Consider the following 20,958-nt stretch of genomic DNA (forward strand, 5'->3'; position numbering starts at 1 on the left):
GCCAATATTCAGCGAACACCCGGAGTACTTCCGCCGACGGTCGGCACCGGAAGTAGCGCGGGTTGCTGACCGGAGCGCTTTCTTTGCCGCAACGCTCCTTCCCTGACGGTGTGCGTTCCTCTCGCCTGCGCTCCGAAAGCCTCGCCATGTCCTACCCGGCGGAGGATTACGAAGAGGTACCGGCCTCGCCTGCTCACTCCCCACCCGGGGTCTTGGTCGGCGGGTGGAAATAACTCGCCTGGCCGGTCTTGGGGGTGCGAGGGCAGCCCTGCTGGCCTTGGGAGGCGGCGAGGGCGGTTTTTGTCGGGCGGCCGAGCAGCCCAAGGAAGGCGAGGCCGTGGTGTGTCGCGTTCTGGTTAGCTGGCAGTCCGCATCTGAGTAGGGAAAGGGCAAAGCATCTTATGGGTGTGTCGGGTGCAGGGCTGGATTTAGGTTTGATGAGGCCCCAAGCTACTGAAGGTAATGGGGCCCTTTATATGTCCGGCTGTCCTTTGTCAACAACAAATTGTCGCTGTTTTTTGTGTTGAATATACAGTGGTACCTCGGGTTACATATGCTTCAGGTTACATACGCTTCAGGTTACAGACTCCGCTAACCCAGAAATAGTGCTTCAGGTTAAGAACTTTGCTTCAGGTTGAGAACAGAAATTGTGATCCAGCGGCAGCAGGAGGCCCCATTAGCTAAAGTGGTGCTTCAGGTTAAGAACAGTTTCAGGTTAAATATGGACCTCCGGAACGAATTAAGTACTTAACCCAAGGTACCACTGTATGCTATATGGTAATTTATGAACCTAATAGGTCCATACACAACACAAAACACTGTTGCTGTATGTAGGTTTTATTTGATTTGATCTTATATTTTGGAAATGTGCATCCAGGTTTTTTCCCTTTTTAAGTTTTTTGGGGGCCCCTGAGAGAGTGAGGCCCCAAGCTATAGCCTGTTTAGCTTATACGTAAATCTGACACTGGTCAGGTGTGTTGATATTCTGGTCTCTCTCTGTTTTCAGGGCTCATATGATCCCTATACTTATCCAGGGGAGTATGATATGCACACAGGTGAGTTATTTTGTTCTTATTTTATTTGTTAAAAATATGGTGGTCTGCTCTTCATCAGTACTGTTGCTAAATTGTAATATCTTTTGGGGTTAAACCCCCCCAAACTGTTTAGAATGTTTTTGTTACTCTCTCATCTCAGGCTGTAGTACAACAACCAAAAGCTGGGATTTTTTTAAACACCAGGAAACACTAGGCTAGAAACAAATAAGCAGAGAAGGTTAACCCACCACCCACTCCTTTCTTAAAAATCTACAAAGCCTGAGTAGACAGATACATGTCTTCACTTGGTGCCAAAATGGAAATGTACTTGTAACAGGAGGGCAGTCCGCAAACAGGGTGCCGCTTTTGAAAAAAGTGTCCTTATGGAATGAGGCTCCCCTCTAGGCCTGGAGTACCAAGAAGACACATGGACCTTGCCCACTCCCAATACATGCTGACAAAGTGGATGTGCTACACAAGATGTTTTCATGGTACATTAGGCCGGGACATTGTGGGATATGCACAGGCCAGAGCTGATATTTAATAAAAAAGGGGGTGCTGTACAAAAGTTGCTAAGAGAATTTTACCAGCAGCAAGTGCTGCATCAGAATTCTACAGCATTGTTTGGAATTTTCTGTTTTGGGCCAATATTAAAAGAACCAAACTTTTTCCTGTGTTGAATCTGACAACCCTTGAAGATTAGATAAGGTGCTTTTCTGATTAAAATTTGTATTATCCCTGACGGAAATTGTAATCCATCATCTGGAGCACCATAAATTCCCCATACCTGAGGTTCTTGATGAGGGTCCTTCTTCCTGCTACTTTGCTACCCTCAATGTTGTCTCCTTCCATTAGTACTAATTAATAGGAAAATCTTGACAGAGCAAAGTAACTATTAAACTGTTACTGATTTTATATTCTTGTATTTTATTTGGTATGAGGGGGATTAACTTGAATTATATCTATTTACCAAATTTAATGTCTAAATTTGGTAAAGACCTAAATTTAGGTAAAGACCTAAAACTTTTCTTTTTAGTAAACATGATGGTTATTTGTATTTCTTAGATTAAAACGATCTTGCTGTTCCTGGGTTCCAGTATTATTTTACGTAATGTGTATGGCTGTTTGGAAATTAAGCATGTAAAGAAATTATGAAGGGAAGTGGGGTTCTAAGTGCCAAGTGCTTTTGAAGGCTGGAGTGCAAACTGTTTCCTATTAATCCACATCAAAAGTGGGAAAACTGTAGCCCTCCATGTGTTGTTGGACTCCAATTTCCGTCCAGCTAGCATGACGATTGGCATAGATTATGGGACTTTGAGTTCAACAACATCTGGAATGCCACCTTGTTCTACATCTTCCTGTTTTAATATTCTTTCATCTCTTCTGTCTCACAGGAGATCCAAAACAGGATCTTGCCTATGAAAGACAGTATGAGCAGCAAACCTACCAAGTGATTCCTGAGGTGATAAAAAACTTTATCCAGTACTTTCACAAGACTGTGTCTGACTTGATTGACCAGAAAGTGTATGAGCTTCAGGCCAGTCGTGTATCTAGTGATGTTATTGATCAGAAGGTTTATGAGATCCAAGACATCTATGAAAACAGGTAAGATTCAGTTTTCTCAGGGAAGTGTGAAGTTTGCAAATATAAATGTCTTGTGGTTTCATCGAGTCCCTCACATCAACACCTGTAAGAGAATGAATAATTCATGGGACAAAAATGCGCAGCAGTTGCCTTGTTTATAAATTCTGGGAAGTTAGCTGAGGTTTGTGTAGGAAGTTGGTTTATATTGTTGGTCCAATCATGCAATTAGCCTAGTTCTGATTATTTTGGCAAAACATCTCAGGTAGTGGCTGTCCAAAATCTCTGGCAGGTTGTTTTCTAAGCCATAATACTGAGGATCTTTTTTAGCAGAGATGCTTGGGGTTGAACCTGGGGGTTTCTGGGCTGCAGAGCTATAGTCCTTACAGAAGAAGACTTTTTTTCATTCCATTCTGAAGGGGGTCCTTCAGGTCTCACCAACAGACATGTGTAAATGAAAAGTCTTGCTATTACTGTCTATAGATGGTAGATTTCTTTCTCACAGCAAATCAGTAATCCATATTTACATATGCTTGATTTAAAAAATTGGAAAAAGCAATGCAAGTTGCAGCAGCAATGACTTAATAACTATTGACCATGTTATGTCTTGGTTTCTTTAGTACTAATGAGTGAGGCACTTGATTTACTAAACATTTCTGTGTGTTGCAGTTGGACCAAGCTGACAGAAAGATTCTTTAAAAACACACCATGGCCAGAGGCAGAGGCTATTGCACCGCAGGTTGGAAATGGTAAGTATTTTCATTTCCCTTGGTCAGCTTAATAAGGAAAAGTAATGGGGAGCTTGCGGCCCTCCAGAACTGATGGAGCTCTGGAGGGCTGCAGGTTCTCTTATCACTTCCTTAAGGTAAAGACTCATTGTGGCCTTTGTCATACATTGGAACAGTTAACCTATTATTAAAAATAAATAGAAATGGAACCATGACAGTTTGGGAATTTGCAGTGAGTGGAAGCAAGCTTTACTCTGTGCTGCATTTTCACCTGGGCCCCCACTTATGCTTGGAAATGCTTAGTTGTGTTTGACATCTGTGATACAGTTATTCTGTATTGTAATGGCCGATTGGCCGACAATTAATTCAACTGCATTAATTTAACTGCAAAAAGTTAGATTGGGGAGGTGGCAGGAAAAGAGACCAAAGGCATCTGCACTATGTAATCTAGATACTTACGACCACCATTGTGTGGGTTCTAAGAAACTTGTTTCTGCTTGGTCACAAAGGAGCCTTCAGGTTATGTCTAGATCCTTTAGTTTTGCAGATTCCTACTTCTTTCATAAATGTCTGAGCGCAGAGAAGAGAGTTTTTAATTGATGGTAATTTTGAGAGAAACGCTTTCCTCTCTTTTTCATTACGATACTTTATTCTGTTACGTTCCTACTGCACCTTTTCTGGCATTCTCCTGTTGATTGGAAAGGTTTATGTATCTAGATGTGGTTTTGATCTTGTTTGGTTGTTCTGTATCAGCCTTCACCAACTTGAAGTCCTCCAAATATTTTGGATTTGTTGTTGTTGTTGTTGTTACTATCGTTATCATTATTATCACCTTTTCCCCCAATGGGACCCTCCTGCCATCAGCCCCAGCCAAGTTGGTGAGCAATGGGTTGGCAAAAGTTGTTTGAAATTGAATCAATTCTTTGGGTGAAAAAATAGGATGCAAATATTTTAAATAAGATAATATATCTTATTTTTTCTTGAAGATGCTGTCTTCCTGATTTTATACAAGGAGCTGTATTATAGACACATCTATGCTAAAGTCAGTGTAAGTACTGTGATGGAAAGTGAATTGACTCATTCAGTTGCTTATCCACCTTGAATCCCTGGGTTGTCTTGACTTGGGCCTATAATTAGGTGAGATGATCAGCTAGTATTAGAAGCCCAGAAAATTAAACTCCTAAGCTATATATCATCTGAACTCTGATTCTTTTTTTAATTACAGGGTGGTCCATCTTTGGAACAGAGATTTGAGTCATATTACAACTACTGCAATCTATTCAACTATATTCTCAGTGAGTTCCTAGGATCTGTATATATAACTTCTTTCTTTTATTATGAAAGAGAAAACAGGGATAATTTATATACAAGGGGTGGGTTTAATCAACCTAGAATTCTATTCTACCCACGCACAAAACAATATTGGTGGCTGTTTAGCTGAACTTTTCTGTCCAGCAGATCCTTTTATGTTTAATCCCTCTCACTCACTCACTCACTCACCCACCCACACATACTGAAAGCAATGGGGGCAATTAGCTATGTCACCTCAAGTCAGGTACAGCTAAGGACCTAAATTGGACCCCTCTTGGGGGAACAGAGAAGCTATGGATCCATAGCCAGCTCTGCTATGCCCCAGAATGCCCTTTTGTGAAGCACAATTCTTTCTGCCACTTATGGGAATACCACCGACGGTAGCTTTTCATCTGCCAAGCTCTCTGTGCATACAGGTTGCTCCCTCCAGCAGGCAACATCAAGGGGATTGTATTGCTCTTTCAGTCTCTTAAGCACTATAAATTCCTTGTGAATGTTCTTCTCTAGATGCAGATGGACCAGCTCCCCTGGAACTGCCCAACCAGTGGCTCTGGGATATCATAGATGAATTCATCTATCAGGTGCAGTAGCTTTAAGTTTGAAAGCCATAAGAAATAGAAACCTAGCTGTAGTCAACTGGAAAGTGTGTGCACCAGGCAATATGGGCTCAGGACTTCTCATTGAGGGTTATGTACCTTCTTACTTTGCTTGGCTCTTAGTACTTCCGAGACATCTGCGATTGAAGCTGCAATCTTATATACATTTTCCCTGGGAGTAAGTTCTGTTGAACTCAAGAGGCTTACTTCTAAACAGACATGGGCTTAGACAGACTCTTGCTTGGCTTACATGTTTTCTGTATCTAGAATCTGATTTTCTTTGATACAGAATGTGGATATATTGAACAGAAAATGACTTAAGTGAATTGCTAGCTGCTTTGGGTGAGATTTTTGCTTAAAGTTGGAATTTGATTCCATGCTGTTTTCCCCGATCCTCCATTCTTGTAGCCACCATTTGACTTCTGGGTGAAGAAACCTCAGGGAGTTTTTTTCTTGCTCAAATTGCTCATCTTTAAAATACCATTTAGTTAGAGACCTCTGTTATTTGGGCATGCATGTTAATAAACTGCCTTCCCTCCAGCCTTGCTCTGGGAAACTCCTTTATTTATTTGGGATTTGTATTCTGACTCTATGCACAAACTATTGGAAGTGAACATATATACTGACCCAGTTTTCTCCAACATTGTTATCTATATTCCTTCACAGTTCCAGTCCTTCAGTCAGTACCGTTGCAAGACAGCCAAGAAGTCAGATGAAGAAATTGATTTCTTGCGTTCAAACCCCAAGATCTGGAATGTCCATAGCGTTCTCAATGTGCTGCATTCCCTGGTGGACAAATCCAACATCAACCGGCAACTAGAGGTCTACACTAGTGGAGGTAAGAAGGAATCAGAGGTGCATGTTAGAGAGAATAGAAGTGGTTCCAGGTTGTGGTGTGAAGGCACATGAAGAACCATGCATTCACCACAATGTGTTGGTTTCCATGATCAAGGAAGGGCAAGATATAAATAGATTAAATAATAAAACAAAGCCTTATTCCCTGAGTTCCTACCTGATTGGAAACCTGTAGAGGCTGTAAGTTCTCTTGTACTAACTCATTTGTATAAAACCAGCTCTGTATGTGTGTAGTTTTCTACAAGTAACATAATTTGATGTGGTTTTATCCTCCAATACCTTTATTAGTATTCTTTCTCCAGAATCCTATCACTGAGAGGCTTTGAGCTATAGCTCTCCTTATCTGTGTGATAGGTACAGTTTAATCTGCAAGCCTGTTAAGCTAATTCTATCCTGCTCACTTTGTTTACATGAAGCTAAATAGTCTTAAATCTAATGCTTGGATTTAGCCAGTGTGTAGATTAGCCAGGAAGGAAACTTCATTTTGAATATATTTGTTTTGTAGGTCTTTTAATCAAACATGAGTCTTAGTGGTTTACATAATAGTATAAGATACTCATTTTTTAAAAAACAAAAACAGCGGACTATAAATGATAAGATGAAAAACAAATATACATAAAACAATCAACAGTTCATTAAAACAATTTACTAGTGGTAAATTAAATTGGTAAACTGCATGCTTGAGATTGCATAATATGGATTATTTTCATTCCAATGCATTTATAGTGCAGTTTTCAGCAGGTTTACTCAGAAATCGGTCGCTGAGTTCAGTGAGCTTACTGAGTGCCTAACTATGTCTTCTCAGAAGTAGTTGAATTGAATTTAATGGAGTTTACTTCCAAGTAAGTGGGGTTTGGCCTTGTAATTTTTAGGTTGTAATTCAGGGTGGGGAAGCTGTGGCCTTCCAGATGCTGTGGGACTCTGGTCCATCCACCCTTGTCTACATGGTCAGTGATCAAGGATGATGGGATTTTTAGTCCATCAACATCTGGAAGCCCACCAGTTTCCCACTCCTGACATGATTCTTTGCATACTTACTTGAAAGTAATCCCAATTGAAACCATTGGTTTTATTTCTGAATAAAAATAGATCAGGCTCTTTGTTCCTTACTCTTACGTTTTTATATATGTTGAAATTGATCTTTTTTTACTCCATTTGTGTACACTGATGTAGTTGTGACTGTAAGTACAAAACCAGAGGATGGCGCTTATTTCGGATAGATGAATGTGCACAATAGGGATGTTTGTTCAGACAGGAGGATCTGATTCTTCTAATGTCTCAGTGGAACTAGTAAATTCTCAAACTCCTGTAAAGGTTCTTAAAACACTTTCAGTTCTTGATCTAGCCTCTCCTACCGTAGATGAATCCAAATAAACTATTTCTGTATGGAAAGTTTGATCAAGCTGATTATAAAACAACATGTTGAAGGTTGTATTTGGTCTCTTCCCTGTCCTGCTACAGAATGCACAGTGGTACTTTCAAATTCCTATTAAATATGCAAATACTATTTTCCTCCCGTAGGTGACCCTGAGAGTGTAGCTGGAGAGTATGGCCGCCATTCTCTCTATAAGATGTTGGGCTATTTCAGTCTTGTGGGCTTGCTGCGCCTCCATTCACTCCTTGGAGATTACTATCAAGCCATCAAGGTTCTGGAGAACATTGAACTTAACAAGAAGGTAACGGAGCACAGGACTCAAATCCTGCCAGATGCTAGAGCATTAAAATTGAACATTCCTTTTCTCTTCTTGTGTGTTACATTCATTTTTGTTGTTGAGGAATCCTCTGGATTTCAAAGAGGTTTGTGCACCTAATGATTTCTGAATGCTCTTCTCTCCTATGCTGTCATGTGTGGCAAATGTAAATCTCTGTTGCCCCATTTAAGTGCTGTGTGTACAGCCATTTTGTGTAAATGGAGGGTACTGTGAAAAATTTTTCGTTTTCAGTTCCAGGTACAGTCAAAATTTTGGGGTTTTGAGAATCCAGCTCTTCTGAAAAAACCTTTTTTTGCTCTCTAAATTAGAGTGCATATTTTCAAATATACACAAGAATCTCCTTCAAAGCATCTGTTTTGTCATTTTCTTTCATTCCTTGAGTTAATATTCTGAAGTACCTGAGTGCTAGGTGTCCTTTTATCTTGGATGTTGTATCCTTTGCACCATGATGCTATTTCTGAACTTCTCCAATATCAATCAGAGGACCAAGAGCATGTTTCAGAGAAGGCAAGCTACAAATATGACCTGCCCATTTCTCTATGTTGCCAGTCCTGTTTACTACCTCAGGAATTACCTGCCCTTTCCCGAATGCCATGTTTGTTTGTATCTATCTATCTATCTATCTATCATCTATCTAAAATCTTATCCTTGAGCATCTGGTTCTAAATAAAGCATGCATGTTGTCTCAACATGCTGGTCTCAATAAAAGCAGATAAATGTATCAAAGTGTTAATTGCATTGTCATCCGTTGTGACCAAGTACATTGAATTGAGAACACAACATGGGATCTTAGCACTGAGGAAGTGTCAAGTGTAAATGTTTGTACATCTGCAGGAAAATAGGCACACCCCATTCCCCTTTTTCATGCTGAAAAATAAATAAATTGTAAATTTTGCTAAGGTTTGTTAGTAAATCAAATAAAATGTTACACCTATTAGAAAGGCAACAGTCATGCCCAGTGTAAAACTGGAATAAATAATATATGAAGCCCCAAGCCTGGTTTAAAAAGATAGCATGGAGCTGCTTTGTTGTACCACTTCAGGACTACCACTGATCCCCTTTCTAACATAAAGAACTTGAGCATAATTCCTCCACCATATCCTTTGGAAGAAAGCTGTCCTCGGTAGTGACTGAAAATTATTTTCCCCAGTCATCTCACTTGAATCTTTTCCCTTCCCAGAGTATGTATTCACGAGTGCCAGAGTGCCAGGTCACGACCTATTATTACGTCGGCTTTGCATACCTCATGATGCGACGCTACCAAGATGCCATCCGTGTCTTTGCAAATATCCTCCTGTATATTCAGAGGACCAAGAGCATGTTCCAGAGGACAACCTACAAGTATGAGATGGTAAGGTGCCCTGAAGCCACATGGTAAACAGTTGCTTGTTGGTTCTGTTCCGAGAGCCTTTTCTTGATGCTGTTGATTATTTCCTCCCAGGCATAGACCAAATTTGTACACAATGCTAAACTATTATTTGTTTGAACTTCCATTTGTCCAATTAACTGCAAGTTGTCTCACAAACAAGCAGACAAATCATGACTTGTTTTTCTAAAGTATGGCTTGTTTTCCAGCTGCCCTTGACTTTTGTAGCATGGTAAGCTGGTGAGGTGGCGCCGGATGGCGCTGTGGTCTAAACCACAGAGCCTAGGGCTTGCCGATCAGAAGGTCGGCGGTTCGAATCCCTGTGACGGGGTGAGCTCCCGTTGCTCGGTCCCTGCTCCTGCCAACCTTGCAGTTCGAAAGCACGTCAGCATGCAAGTAGATAAATAGATACTGCTCCGGCGGGAAGGTAAACGCATTTCCATGCGCTGCTCTGGTTCGCCAGAAGCAACTTAGTCATGCTGGCCACATGACCCGGAAGCTGTCTGCGGACAAATGCTGGGTCCCTCGGCCAGTAAAGCAAGATGAGCACCGCAACCCCAGAGTCATCCGTGACTGGACCTAATGGTCAGGGGTCCCTTTACCTTTACCTTTTTAAGCTGCTGAGGTAGCCAAACATAGCAGGGTGGGGGAAGGCTTATTTTCTGCCAACAAACCATGATGGTTTGTTTTACACATAGCGCTAAGACATAGTTTGTTTAGCTGGGCTGGGTTTGCACATTCAGACAACCATAGTTAGGATAAATAAACTATGTCTTAGCGCTACGTGTAAAACAAACTATGCTCCTATACGTCCAGAGTAATTTAATGCATTGTCTACCCAGAAGTAACTCCCATTGTATTTAATTGGACTACACCAAGATCGCTGCTTTATTGTTCTTTCTAACCAGATTATCAAGTTTTCTCCCCCCCCCCCTTTTTTAAAAAAACCATTTTATATTACCTGCAGTTAAGCCTGATTTGGCCACAGACTTACTGGCCTTCCAGGGACCTATATCTTCATCCAGAAGGCAACTGATTAAATCTTTCAGGAGCCAGTTTCTCCCTGGCTCCTTACTGTCTGGCCCAAATACATCAAAATTAGTCTTCACCTTCGAGGCTTTCTTCTGCTAATCTGACCTTGTCTCTCATTACATTGCTCACACACTTTCCCCTGCCATTAATACCAGCTGTGATGTTCTCTCTGTGTGTGTATTCGCGCGCCCCCCATCCCCACCCCTTCACTGTATTAATCCTCCTTGCAATAGTAGGAGCCAACTTTGAAACAGTTTCATCGTTTTGATCTGCCAAAGCTGTTGCTCTCTCTATTAATTGTTGAGTTTGTTCTCTGGATCCCTAAAACCAGTAAGTCAGTATTGGGTATCACGGATGATGAATCTTTGGGTGTAATTGCCCCACTAAGGCTTATTTGCAGTGTTTCAGTCAGCTAGCAATGTGTGAGTACAGTGGCCTTAAACCTCACTGCTTTATGCACACTCTTGCTGCTTCATTCTGTAGTATTTTAGAAGATTTTATAGTACCTGCAGGACTCACATCTTCTGCCAAACTCCTTCAGAATGCAGCTGATTAAATCTTTCAGGAGTCAGGGTGCAACTCAACCCAGGCCATTCCACTTCTGGTTATTACCTGTCTCATTGTAGTGGGAAGAGTTTGTTTGGGATGCTATTATCATATTCGTAGGTACTCCAGGTTCTCTGTCCAGAATAAACTGTGCAAATTAAACTTGTTTACCAAAATTGCATGTATCTACTTTAAAGGTCAGTTCAGTAACTTTTGTTTTGAGTGGGGAACTGAAGGGTGAGGAGGGGAAGTAATAGAGAGTAAGAATAGGTGGGAAATAGCCAAAGGAAGCTTTCTTGACATCTCCCCCCCCCCCCAGACAACATATTTCTAGGCTTTTCCCTGTGGGTTAGTAACATGCTTGTCTTTTATAATAATGCACCATTATATTTGCTTAGGTTCACATAGTAATACTTGTAGAAAATATTTTGTGTACATTATCTCAGTAATTTTTACAACAGCCCTGTAGATCAGTATCGTTATTCCTGTTCTGCAGCTGGGAGGAAGAGACTCAAAAGATTGATTTATTACATTTCTGTCCTGGGGAAGAGCGGAATAACAAATTTGCAAAATAATACACTTTATTTTGTGTATTTTATACTAGCAGCCTCATATCCAGCACTTTTCAGAAATTCTATGAAACCAAAAAAAATCAGTGCAGTTTTGAAAGGTTCGGTCTGCCATATTGATTCAAAACTGCATCCAATTGTATCCAAACATAAATGCAAATGTGCACTTGGATCTTGGGAACAATCATGCAAAATTTAGTTTCTTAAAATATATGGCAGATAAGACATATTTAAAACATTTTAAAAACATTAATAAGACCTAGAAATCTCTAAATAGTGGCTTACCTAAGGCTACCAAGAGAGTATGATCCTAAGGCACTCCTAACTGGCATTTCTGAAGTTGTCACTCTTCAGTTACCAGTGCAAGGGCACATAGGCCTTACTATGGAAATGCAGGGTAAGAGTGACTCCATTGGCTGAATCCGTGTAGCGAAATGGCCAATGGCAGCTTTCAGTTTAATCCTGGCAGTTCAGGCTGTGTGCCTGTCTATTCTGTTTTGGTCTCCATGAAAGTTACCTGTCAACTCAAAGCAGAGGTGAGATTTGACTGGAGGCTTCTGTCACTCAGACTTTTGGCCACTGTGCTGCACAAGTCCTTATGTGGAGATTTGAAAATACAAAGCGGAGTGTTTCTATCGAGCTTTCTTTGTGTTGCAGATCAACAAACAAAATGAGCAGATGCACGCCCTGCTGGCCATTGCACTCACCATGTACCCTATGCGCATCGACGAAAGCATCCACCTGCAGCTCCGAGAGAAATACGGGGACAAGATGCTGCGCATGCAGAAAGGCGACCCTCAGGTGTACGAAGAGCTCTTCAGCTACGCCTGCCCCAAGTTCCTCTCCCCTGTGGTCCCCAACTATGACAACGTTCACCCCAACTACCACAAGGAGCCTTTCCTGCAGCAGCTGAAGGTCTTTGCCGATGAGGTCCAGCAACAGGCCCAGCTTTCGACCATCCGCAGCTTCCTGAAGCTCTACACCACTATGCCAGTTGCCAAGCTAGCCGGCTTCCTGGACCTGACAGAGCAGGAGTTCCGTATCCAGTTGCTCGTCTTCAAACACAAAATGAAGAACCTGGTCTGGACCAGCGGCATCTCTGCCCTGGATGGCGAGTTCCAGTCTGCTTCCGAGGTGGACTTCTACATTGACAAGGTCTGTCTGTTCACCTCTCTCCATCCCTTACAAGAAGTTTTCCGGGTTGGTCAGATTGCATAGGTGACGTGGGGAAGGACCATAACTCAGTGGTAGAGCCTTGCGTGCGAAAGGGCTCTTGTTCCATCTCTGGGGTCTCCAGGTAGGGCTGAGAATAGCTCTTGTCTGAAAGCCTGGGTTCGCTGCCACTAAGAGTAGGCAAGACAGAGCTAGATGAACTAGTGGTCTAACTTGGTAGAAAGCAGCTTCTAGCAGAGTTCCTAGAGCGCCCATCTCCAGGCAGCCAGAGGTACCTGCTAGGAATGAGCTGTTCACTGCGGAGTTCCTGGAGTGGAAATGAGATTTAAGCCAGGAAAGGCAGAGGTTAGAGGCTCTCCCAAGAATAGATGCATGATTTAAAAAAATTCATAGTGTTACCTACCATAGGAGGTACTTTGTTTCCCAGTACTATCAGCGCCCCCCCCCATTTCATTCTAAAAGGGACAAAGCTATGAATCTTGTCCCGAAGAGTTCCATTCACTCCCACCTTTAGAAATCAACTACCCTTACTCACCCAGTTTTCTCCATCAGTTCCTCTTCTGCAAATACATCAGATTAAAGGCATATACATTAGTGATTATACACCAGGGATGGCTTTCCAGATGTTGTTCAACTTCCAGCTCCCATGAACATCTGGAGGACTATATCCTGATACCTGATATACATCATCATCAAATCAATTCCCATTCTCATCTGCTTGGATGAAGTTGCATGCATATATATATATATATATATATATCAGTTTCCTAGAGAGAGGGGTGAATACAAGGATAGTCTTCAAAGGATAGAGCATTGGTTGAAGCACCCTGACTTACTACCTGACAGGCTTATCCTTTTCTTCTTTATAAGTATGGAGTACTATTATGTTTATTTGTGGCATCATAAAACAGTCTGTAGGCAACTTGCAGAAAGTGGGGAATGAAAATACACACACACACACACACACACACACACACACACACACACATATTTAGAAACAAATCATTGATAGCCACTTGGAATAAAAAATAAACATCACAGTGCTTAAGGACCAAGATAGCCAAGTAATCAGATTATTTCAAATGCCTGGGAAAAGATGTAGATCTTACCTGGCACCAAGAAGACGTTAATGTTGGCCTCACTCCTTCAGTAAGGAAGGAGCCTATCTGAAAAAATATCCCTAGTTCCAGGCTAAGTGAACTTCATACAGAGCTGTTGCCTGTTACACCCCTGGGCTGTTCCTTACTGTTGCCTATCTCCTGGCAGGACATGATCCACATCGCAGACACAAAGGTTGCTCGCCGCTATGGGGATTTCTTCATCCGCCAGATCCATAAGTTTGAAGAGGTAAGCTACTTGCTGAATGAGCAGGCGAAATATCGTTACGATTTGCAAAATTTGATGGGGTGACCTATCTGCACGCTTTCAGCCAGGGTTTGAGGAAGAGCTGTGTCTGTGTGTCTGTCTCTGTACAGGAGAGAGTGAAATCTAAACAGCATTGGCATGAATGCCAGAAATGAAAACATAGATGGCAGTAGTGCCATCTATCTGTGAGTGGAAGGAGTTCTCCCAATGTTAGTGTAGTTGTTCCAGCTCTCCCACAGAGGGCACTGCATCACCAGAAGTCCCACCCGAGGGAATGAAAGCTCTATGAAGGGGAAATAGCCATTGTGTTGTTTTGACTCATGGAGAGTGCCACTTTGAGCTGGGTTAACCAAAAGCACTGAGCACAGCACTACAGGTGGAAGAGTGCCCTTCTTGGTAACAGATGGGCATCATCTGCTGTACTGTGCATGACTTAAAGATGTAAGAATAAGGATAAATACAAGATTTGCAGGTGAGCAGTAAGTTAAGGGTTGAATTTTTTAAGATTGCTAGGTTAGGGGTTAGGGAAAGAACTGGGAATATGTAGCACAGAATGTCGGAGAGGCAGAGATAGTAGTACAGTGGTACCCCGCAAGACGAACGCCTCGCAAGACGGAAAACCCGCTAGACGAAAGGGTTTTCCGTTTTGGAGGCGCTTCGCAAAACGAATTTCCCTATGGGCTTGCTTCGCAAGACGACAGCCCATAGGGAAATCTCCGGGACAGCGGGGAAGCGCAGCGCGTCTTCCCCACTGTCCTCGGACCTCCTCCCCCCGCCCGGCATCGGAACGAAGCTCCGATGCCGGGCGGGGGGGGAACGCCTCCTCCCCCCGCCCGGCATCGGAACGAAGCTCCGATGCCGGGCGGGGGGGGGGGGACGCCTCCTCCCCCCGCCCGGCATCGGAACGAAGCTCCGATGCCGGGCGGGGGGGGGGAACGCCTCCTCCCCCCGTCCGGCATCGGAACGAAGCTCCGATGCCGGGCGGGGGGGGTGGAACGCCTCCTCCCCCCGCCCGGCATCGGAACGAAGCTCCGATGCCGGGCGGGGGGGTGGAACGCCTCCTCCCCCCGCCCGGCATCGGAACGAAGCTCCGATGCCGGGCGGGGTGGAACGCCTCCTCCCCCCGCCCGGCATCGGAACGAAGCTCCGATGCCGGGCGGGGGGGGGACGCCTCCTCCCCCCGCCCGGCATCGGATGGCTTTCCTGAAGACTTGGGGTGGGAGGAGGGTTTTCCTTCCCACCGCCAACATTCAGAATGCTGTTCTGAATGTTGGCGGTGCGGAGGAAAAACCCTCCTCCCACACAAGCCCCGGGAACAGAGGGAAAGCGCTGCGCGCCTTCCCCTCTGTTCCCGTACCTGTCCTGAAGGCTTGCGGTGGGGAGAAAAGCCCTTCTCCGCACCGCCAGCCTGGCAAGCGGTTTCCCTAGGAACGCATTAATTGATTTTCAATGCATTCCTATGGGAAACCGTGCTTCGCAAGACGAAAAACTCGCAAGAAGAAAAAACTTGCGGAACCAATTAATTTCGTCTTGCGAGGCACCACTGTAGAGTGGTATTCGGCATTCTAAAATGCAGTCCAAGAAAGCAAAAATACATTGAAGGAAGATTCTGGAGCCATGGGTACAGGTTTTATGCAGCCTACTTCAGTCTGGCTGGCTGCTTCCCAACTGCAAGAACATGGACAGGGCATGATTTTGTTTAAGACTGGGCATATGGGTAGGGGTGGGGAGCCTGTGGCCCTCCAAATTTTTGGATTAAAGCTCTGATTATCCCTGTCTGTCGGCTCGGGCTGATGGGAATTAAAAGTCCAACAGCACTGGAGGGCCACAAGTTAGCTTAGGGGAGCCTTTTGCTGCCTGTTACTAAATACTAAATTACTCAATATCCTTGCAATCCTTTGCAACTTACGCAGTTATGCAAACTTCTATTTGATGTTCAACTCTTCTGTGTTCTGACCTCAAATCTTGGTAGGGTCTAAGTGGTTTAATTTCCCCCATGTCTACACTTGGCATTCTTGCATGGTGCCCAAATCCTTGAGTGAAAAATGCATAATTCGGATAGTACCATGTGTGTGTGTGTGTGTGTGTGTGTGTGTGTTTTCTACCCTGCCCCCCAAAATTCCCTTGTAATTAGATGTCTGTCTCTTTCAGCTGAATCGCACTCTGAAAAAGATGGGCCAAAGACCTTGAAAGTTGTCTTGAACTCGTCATCAACCGCCTGGTTCTTTCTGTTAAGTGGGCAAGCGGGGGGCGGGGAGAGAGAATGAGCTAAGAATTTTGGAATTTTCTGTAGGGCTCTGCAGTTTTTACTTGGATAGCAGACAGCTGAGCTCATATAAAAGGACTAAGAAATCTAATTAAATGAGTGAAATATCTCTTGTGTCTCTGGAGTTCTAGTTCATTTGTCCCTTCAGGGGGAGGTGGCCAATTTCATAGCTTCTTTTGATATCTTAACTAAGCCTGTGGAGAGCACCCACTTCCACTCTGTGAGTGAGAGGTGTGTAGGGATAGCTGACAGACAGAGCACACATGAGGACACTAAGACAGCCGTCCACTACTTTGAAAAGTGATCCGTAGATGCTGTCCTTTTTTCTTTCTTTATTTTAAGAAATAACCTACAATGAAAAGCTTGCACCTGCCCTTTCCCCTGTTGCTTTGTTTCCTAACATAGGAAGGAGACTTGACATGCTGTATACTGTTAAAAGAAAGAAAGGGCTTGGCTATATCTCTCCTAGGCATTTCTAGACTGTCATGTGAGTTCAATCCAATTTGCTAGAGAGTATTATCCCGATCTCAAGCTATTCACTGCTTACCTTTCAGGGGTGTTACTATCACTAGGTGCCCTTTTGGTAAACATACGCTAACCACTGTAACGGGGGATTGTTACGAGTTCTACAATATCAAAAGGTTTTCAGACTTCCTTGTGTTGTATAGTTCATGCTGAAACTGACAGTTTTTACTGGTCCTTCTTTAAAGAAGTCTTTTACAGCAGAAAATATAGCAATGAAGGTCTGAATGGGCCTTTCAGTTTCCCTTTGTATAAAATAAAAGAACCTGCGGCTGGGGTCCTGTCCATGCATACGTGGCAGTAACTCCCATTGAACTCATTGGGGTTGATTTCAGAGTACTCATGCACAGGATCAAGCTGCACAAAGCACAAATCTATCTTATTTATATTTGAATCCGATGCCAGGATAGCTTTCATAGTGTAAGTGAGGGCAACAGGTGTTGGGTAAAGCTTATTGCAGTGATGGAACAATGTGCTGAAAGAACCATGAGCACATTGTTCAAGTTAGACTCCTTCCTAATTTCCCCAGCAGGAGCAAGTATGTGAAACTGACTGCAAATAGCTTTCATCCATCCTCTCAGTGTGAGGTTAGCACCTGTTGCAAACCTTGTTTGCATCCTGTAAGAGGCGTCTTATAATGAGCTCTGTTAATGCATATGCTGCAGCCTCCCAAGGATTTGCTTGAGAGAACTATAAGTAGGCCTATGTGTGTCTCTCTCACTTCAGAGGTTTGCCACAGAAGAGCAAAATTGGATCCTTCTCACAATTTGGCATCCAAAGAACCTGCATCTGCTCTCTGTTCCTTTTTCTTAAACGTTTTTCATTCCTGGCTGCGGAATAAGGCTTGGTAATGAATGGGTGATGCTTGAAGGCTTTGAAAGCAGTTTTGGAAGAACACAGTTGTCAGTCCCCAGTTTCTGCCTCCTGGTGAGAGTCTCCTTGTACTGTCTGCTCACCTCCAAAATGGAGGGAGATATCAGATCCATATAAAACCAGAGTCCTGCAAACACTGTATTTCGCAACTTTGCTGAACACATTTCATATAACTGCTTCTTGCTGCTGGGTGATATTTCTTTGGAATGCATGCAGCAACTATTTGTACAGTTAGAGAATACGTAAACCTTCTACTGTTCTGCATAAGCCTAAATGGTATTAATGGGTGGTTGATGTACGGTATGTATTTGCAATGTATGATGACTCTTGACTGAAGGTCCTGTTCATTAGTCTGGGAAGATCTGTTTATATGAATGGGTGTCAGAAGCTTATGTAGTTTGCAGGACCGTTAACAAACTGGTTCTCCAACTTTGTCATAATGAGCTTTCCAAAGAAAAAGAGAAAGGCCAATGTAACAGTTGGCTGTAGTCATGCACATAGCCTCATGATGGCAGAGGGAATAGGACTACATACACATATATTAACCATTTCAGAATGGCTAGAGCCATGTGAGACAAAAGAGGCAGAAATATTTGTTCTGGGAGACTTGCATGCTACAAAGAGTTGCAGCCTATTGTGATATACCCCCTATCCATCATGCATCAGAAGAGCCCTGCTGGATCAGGCCGAAGGCCTGTCTAGTCCTGCATCTTGTTCTCACAGTAGCCAGCCTGATGCCCATGGGAATTCTGCAATCTGAACCTGAGCAGAACAGCACCCTCCTCACCTGTGATTCCCAGCAATGCATTCAGAGACATACTGTTTGTGACAATAGAGGGAGAATGTAGCTATTGATAGCCCATCCTCCATGAATTTGTCTAATCCTCTTGCGTATCGAGACCCCGCAGCCACCCCCTCGTTGGAAAATAACTCACACAAGGACACAGATATTAGGTTTATGTTATTGGGCAAATTTGGCCACAACTTTATTGAATTACAGAATGTGAACGGTATTGGCTTAGGCATTGATTGGACCCGACTATATCTGACTCCTGCCGGGTATGCAGGAAGTCCAGTAAGGGTAAACCACCAGTAGGGGGAGCCCTGTCGATGCAAGCCAACTCAAGCTCCCCCTGGTGTTCCCACCGGGGTTGTGTCAAGGCCCTAGCCCCCAACCGGGCTTCGGACAAGATCAACACCCCCGGATTCATTTAACAGAATACCCTTAAGCATGGAGGGGCAGGTGATGGCCACACCTCCCCTCCCCCACACAAGGTCAAACAATGCCTAACTGCAACCCTAACAAAGTTGTGATGATTGCTACAAGGTAGGCGAAAACCAAGTGGCCAGTGCCAATTTGCCAAGTGGAAAAATTCCTACCAGGCCCCTCGGACAACCAAGGCGACCAACCAAAGTCCATAGCAAGGCCAGTGCCTAACCTGCAAATAGGGAGGGAGGGCGGGTGATTGAGGAAGCGAGCCAAGAGGAAGTCCTCCGGCTCGCTCCTCGGTTTAAACGGCCCCGGCCATGCCCCCCCCCCCCGGCCAGTGGATTGGCTGGCCAGGCTGTGACGCGGCCGGGATTCCCCAGGCAATGGGGGACAAAGTCCCCTGCCCTTGGTGGGGAGTGGGTGACCACACGGTCCACCGCAACTCCTCCCCACTGGGAAGTGGAGCGGTTTTCTAATGCCATTGAAGTGGCAATCACAACCTCTGGTGGGTGTGAATTTCCTTTTTCTTTTTGAGGTGAGGCGACCAGAACTCTACCCAATATTCCAAGAGCAGTTGCACCATAGATTTTTATAATGCAGTTTATTGGCAGTTTTTCAGTTCCTTTCCAAATGATCCTTATTTCTACGTGTTGCATTTTCAACATGTGTGATAAAAAGCGTACAGCACACAAAGCAGCCTTTGCTTGGGGCTTAAATATGGAACTTGTGCATCTTGCACCTGTTACGCATTCCCAGGAATTTAGTAGGGAATGGCTTATGTCATGCGTTGCACACTTAAGCCACTGTGATCCCCCCACAAGCCGCTAAAGGTTAGGAGAGATTCACTCCACTCACCACAGTTGACCTCCTGGAAAGAAATCAGGCCAGTTGCTCTTTGCTGCGAGAGGAAGGCTGGGCTCCGTCAAGAGTCTGTGCCTGGCACCGACAGAAGGCAAAAGGAATTTGGAGCACGCAGCCACATCAACAGAGTCCAATTGTTGAAACGCTGGTGAAGCCTTTGTGGAGCAACATTGTTGTTGGTTCTCCTCTCCAGGCTCAGCTGCTGTGATAGATTCTGAAAGTTGGTAGCCGTTGGGTAGGTAAAACACTTGTCAGATCAGAAAAGAAAGTTATCATTCATGAGATTTCGGAGTGAGGCTTAAAAAGCAAAGGTGTTAGTCCATTTAAAAAAGCTCTCCAAAATCAATCAACCAAAGTATGACTAAATAGTGACAAGCTCTTCAAGACCTCTCATGTCAGCAAGAGGTGACGCAAAGGGGGGGCGGGGGACGAGGAGGTGCTGCAGAGCAACCATGCTACTGGGTCAGGAAGAAGCACTTATCTCCACACCATGCCATACTGCTCCTGGCTTCATATTTTAAATGGGGCCATTGGCCAACTCTGCGTCCGGTATTAACATGCTAGCATGGTGCCTGTTCAGACATCTGATCCCTGGCATGCTAAAATTGCATGCACATACCGAAACAACTCTTGTCTGAACAAGACATGCTGTATGCAGTTAATTTATTTATTATTTGCACATTTAGCATTGTGGTTTATTTATCCAGGCGATATACAACAACAGGTGTACAGCAATACTTAAGATGTAACACACCCTTAAAAACAATACAAAACAATCAGTTTTAAAATTCTGCATAGACCCGTTGGCATTAAAAAGTGCTCAAGAGATGCTTGAAAGTCACAAGTGAGGATGCCTATCGAATCTCTGCTGGAAGAAGGTTTTCACAACATGGGACCCGTGAGGTTAGTCTGGCCTCTGTAACACGGGAAAACTTAACAGTTCTCCTCCCAACAGTCTCAGTAATAAGTAGCTAAACACCGTAGGCCCGGTTTGCTTTCAGCAATCACTTCATAACTTCTGAAGTTGGAAGGGACCCCTGAGGGTCATCTAGTCCAGCCCCCTGCCATGCAGGACTCTCAACTAAAGCGCTGTTTCTCTCAGTTTTAATCCCTCACAGGAATCCAACTCAAGAAAAAAGAGCCAACAGCAAAGAAGCTCGCTCTCCTCTTGCTTGCAGTCAAATGAAAAAAATTAATACATTTGCTTTTAAGGTAATCCATTCTTAAATTCCACAGATCATCTTATGTTCTTAAGTTCTCCTCAGGAGTGTTCTGTTCTCAGGTTAAGAGCAGCATAGAGAATGAGAAGAAAGGACCCTCTGTGAAGAGTTCGAGACATGTAAACCTCGTTACCTGGA

General features: G+C 43.8%; 1 protein-coding gene across 2 annotated transcripts; it reads left to right on the forward strand.

The window, feature by feature from the left end:
- The first annotated feature begins 23 nt into the window (after positions 1-23).
- On the forward strand, positions 24-16,243 carry EIF3L (eukaryotic translation initiation factor 3 subunit L). 2 transcript variants are annotated; one of them, XM_080971733.1, is made up of 13 exons: positions 24-176; positions 1,007-1,055; positions 2,429-2,639; positions 3,285-3,364; positions 4,330-4,391; positions 4,569-4,638; positions 5,162-5,235; positions 5,917-6,088; positions 7,627-7,781; positions 8,998-9,168; positions 11,988-12,485; positions 13,770-13,850; positions 16,020-16,243. In XM_080971733.1, exons 1-13 carry the CDS (start codon positions 147-149, stop codon positions 16,056-16,058), a joined length of 1,692 nt encoding a protein of 563 aa, XP_080827859.1. In that variant the 5' UTR covers positions 24-146; the 3' UTR covers positions 16,059-16,243. The 2 variants fall into 2 exon arrangements, with proteins under 2 accessions (XP_080827859.1, XP_080827860.1); XM_080971734.1 differs by lacking the exons at positions 24-176; positions 1,007-1,055; positions 3,285-3,364 and having other exon boundaries at positions 2,430-2,639.
- The last annotated feature ends 4,715 nt before the right edge of the window (positions 16,244-20,958 follow it).

The sequence above is a fragment of the Podarcis pityusensis genome (assembly GCF_964106645.2).
Source record: "Podarcis pityusensis genome assembly, chromosome: 10".
Classification (NCBI taxonomy): domain Eukaryota; kingdom Metazoa; phylum Chordata; class Lepidosauria; order Squamata; family Lacertidae; genus Podarcis; species Podarcis pityusensis.

Excerpts from the sequence above, each read along its gene's own strand:
- EIF3L (XM_080971733.1), top strand. The coding sequence starts at position 147 with ATGTCCTACCCGGCGGAGGATTACGAAGAG. Across the intron at positions 3,365-4,329 it reads TGCACCGCAGGTTGGAAATG|ATGCTGTCTTCCTGATTTTA; the intron begins GTAAGTATTTTC and ends TTTTTCTTGAAG. Across the intron at positions 7,782-8,997 it reads ACATTGAACTTAACAAGAAG|AGTATGTATTCACGAGTGCC; the intron begins GTAACGGAGCAC and ends TTCCCTTCCCAG.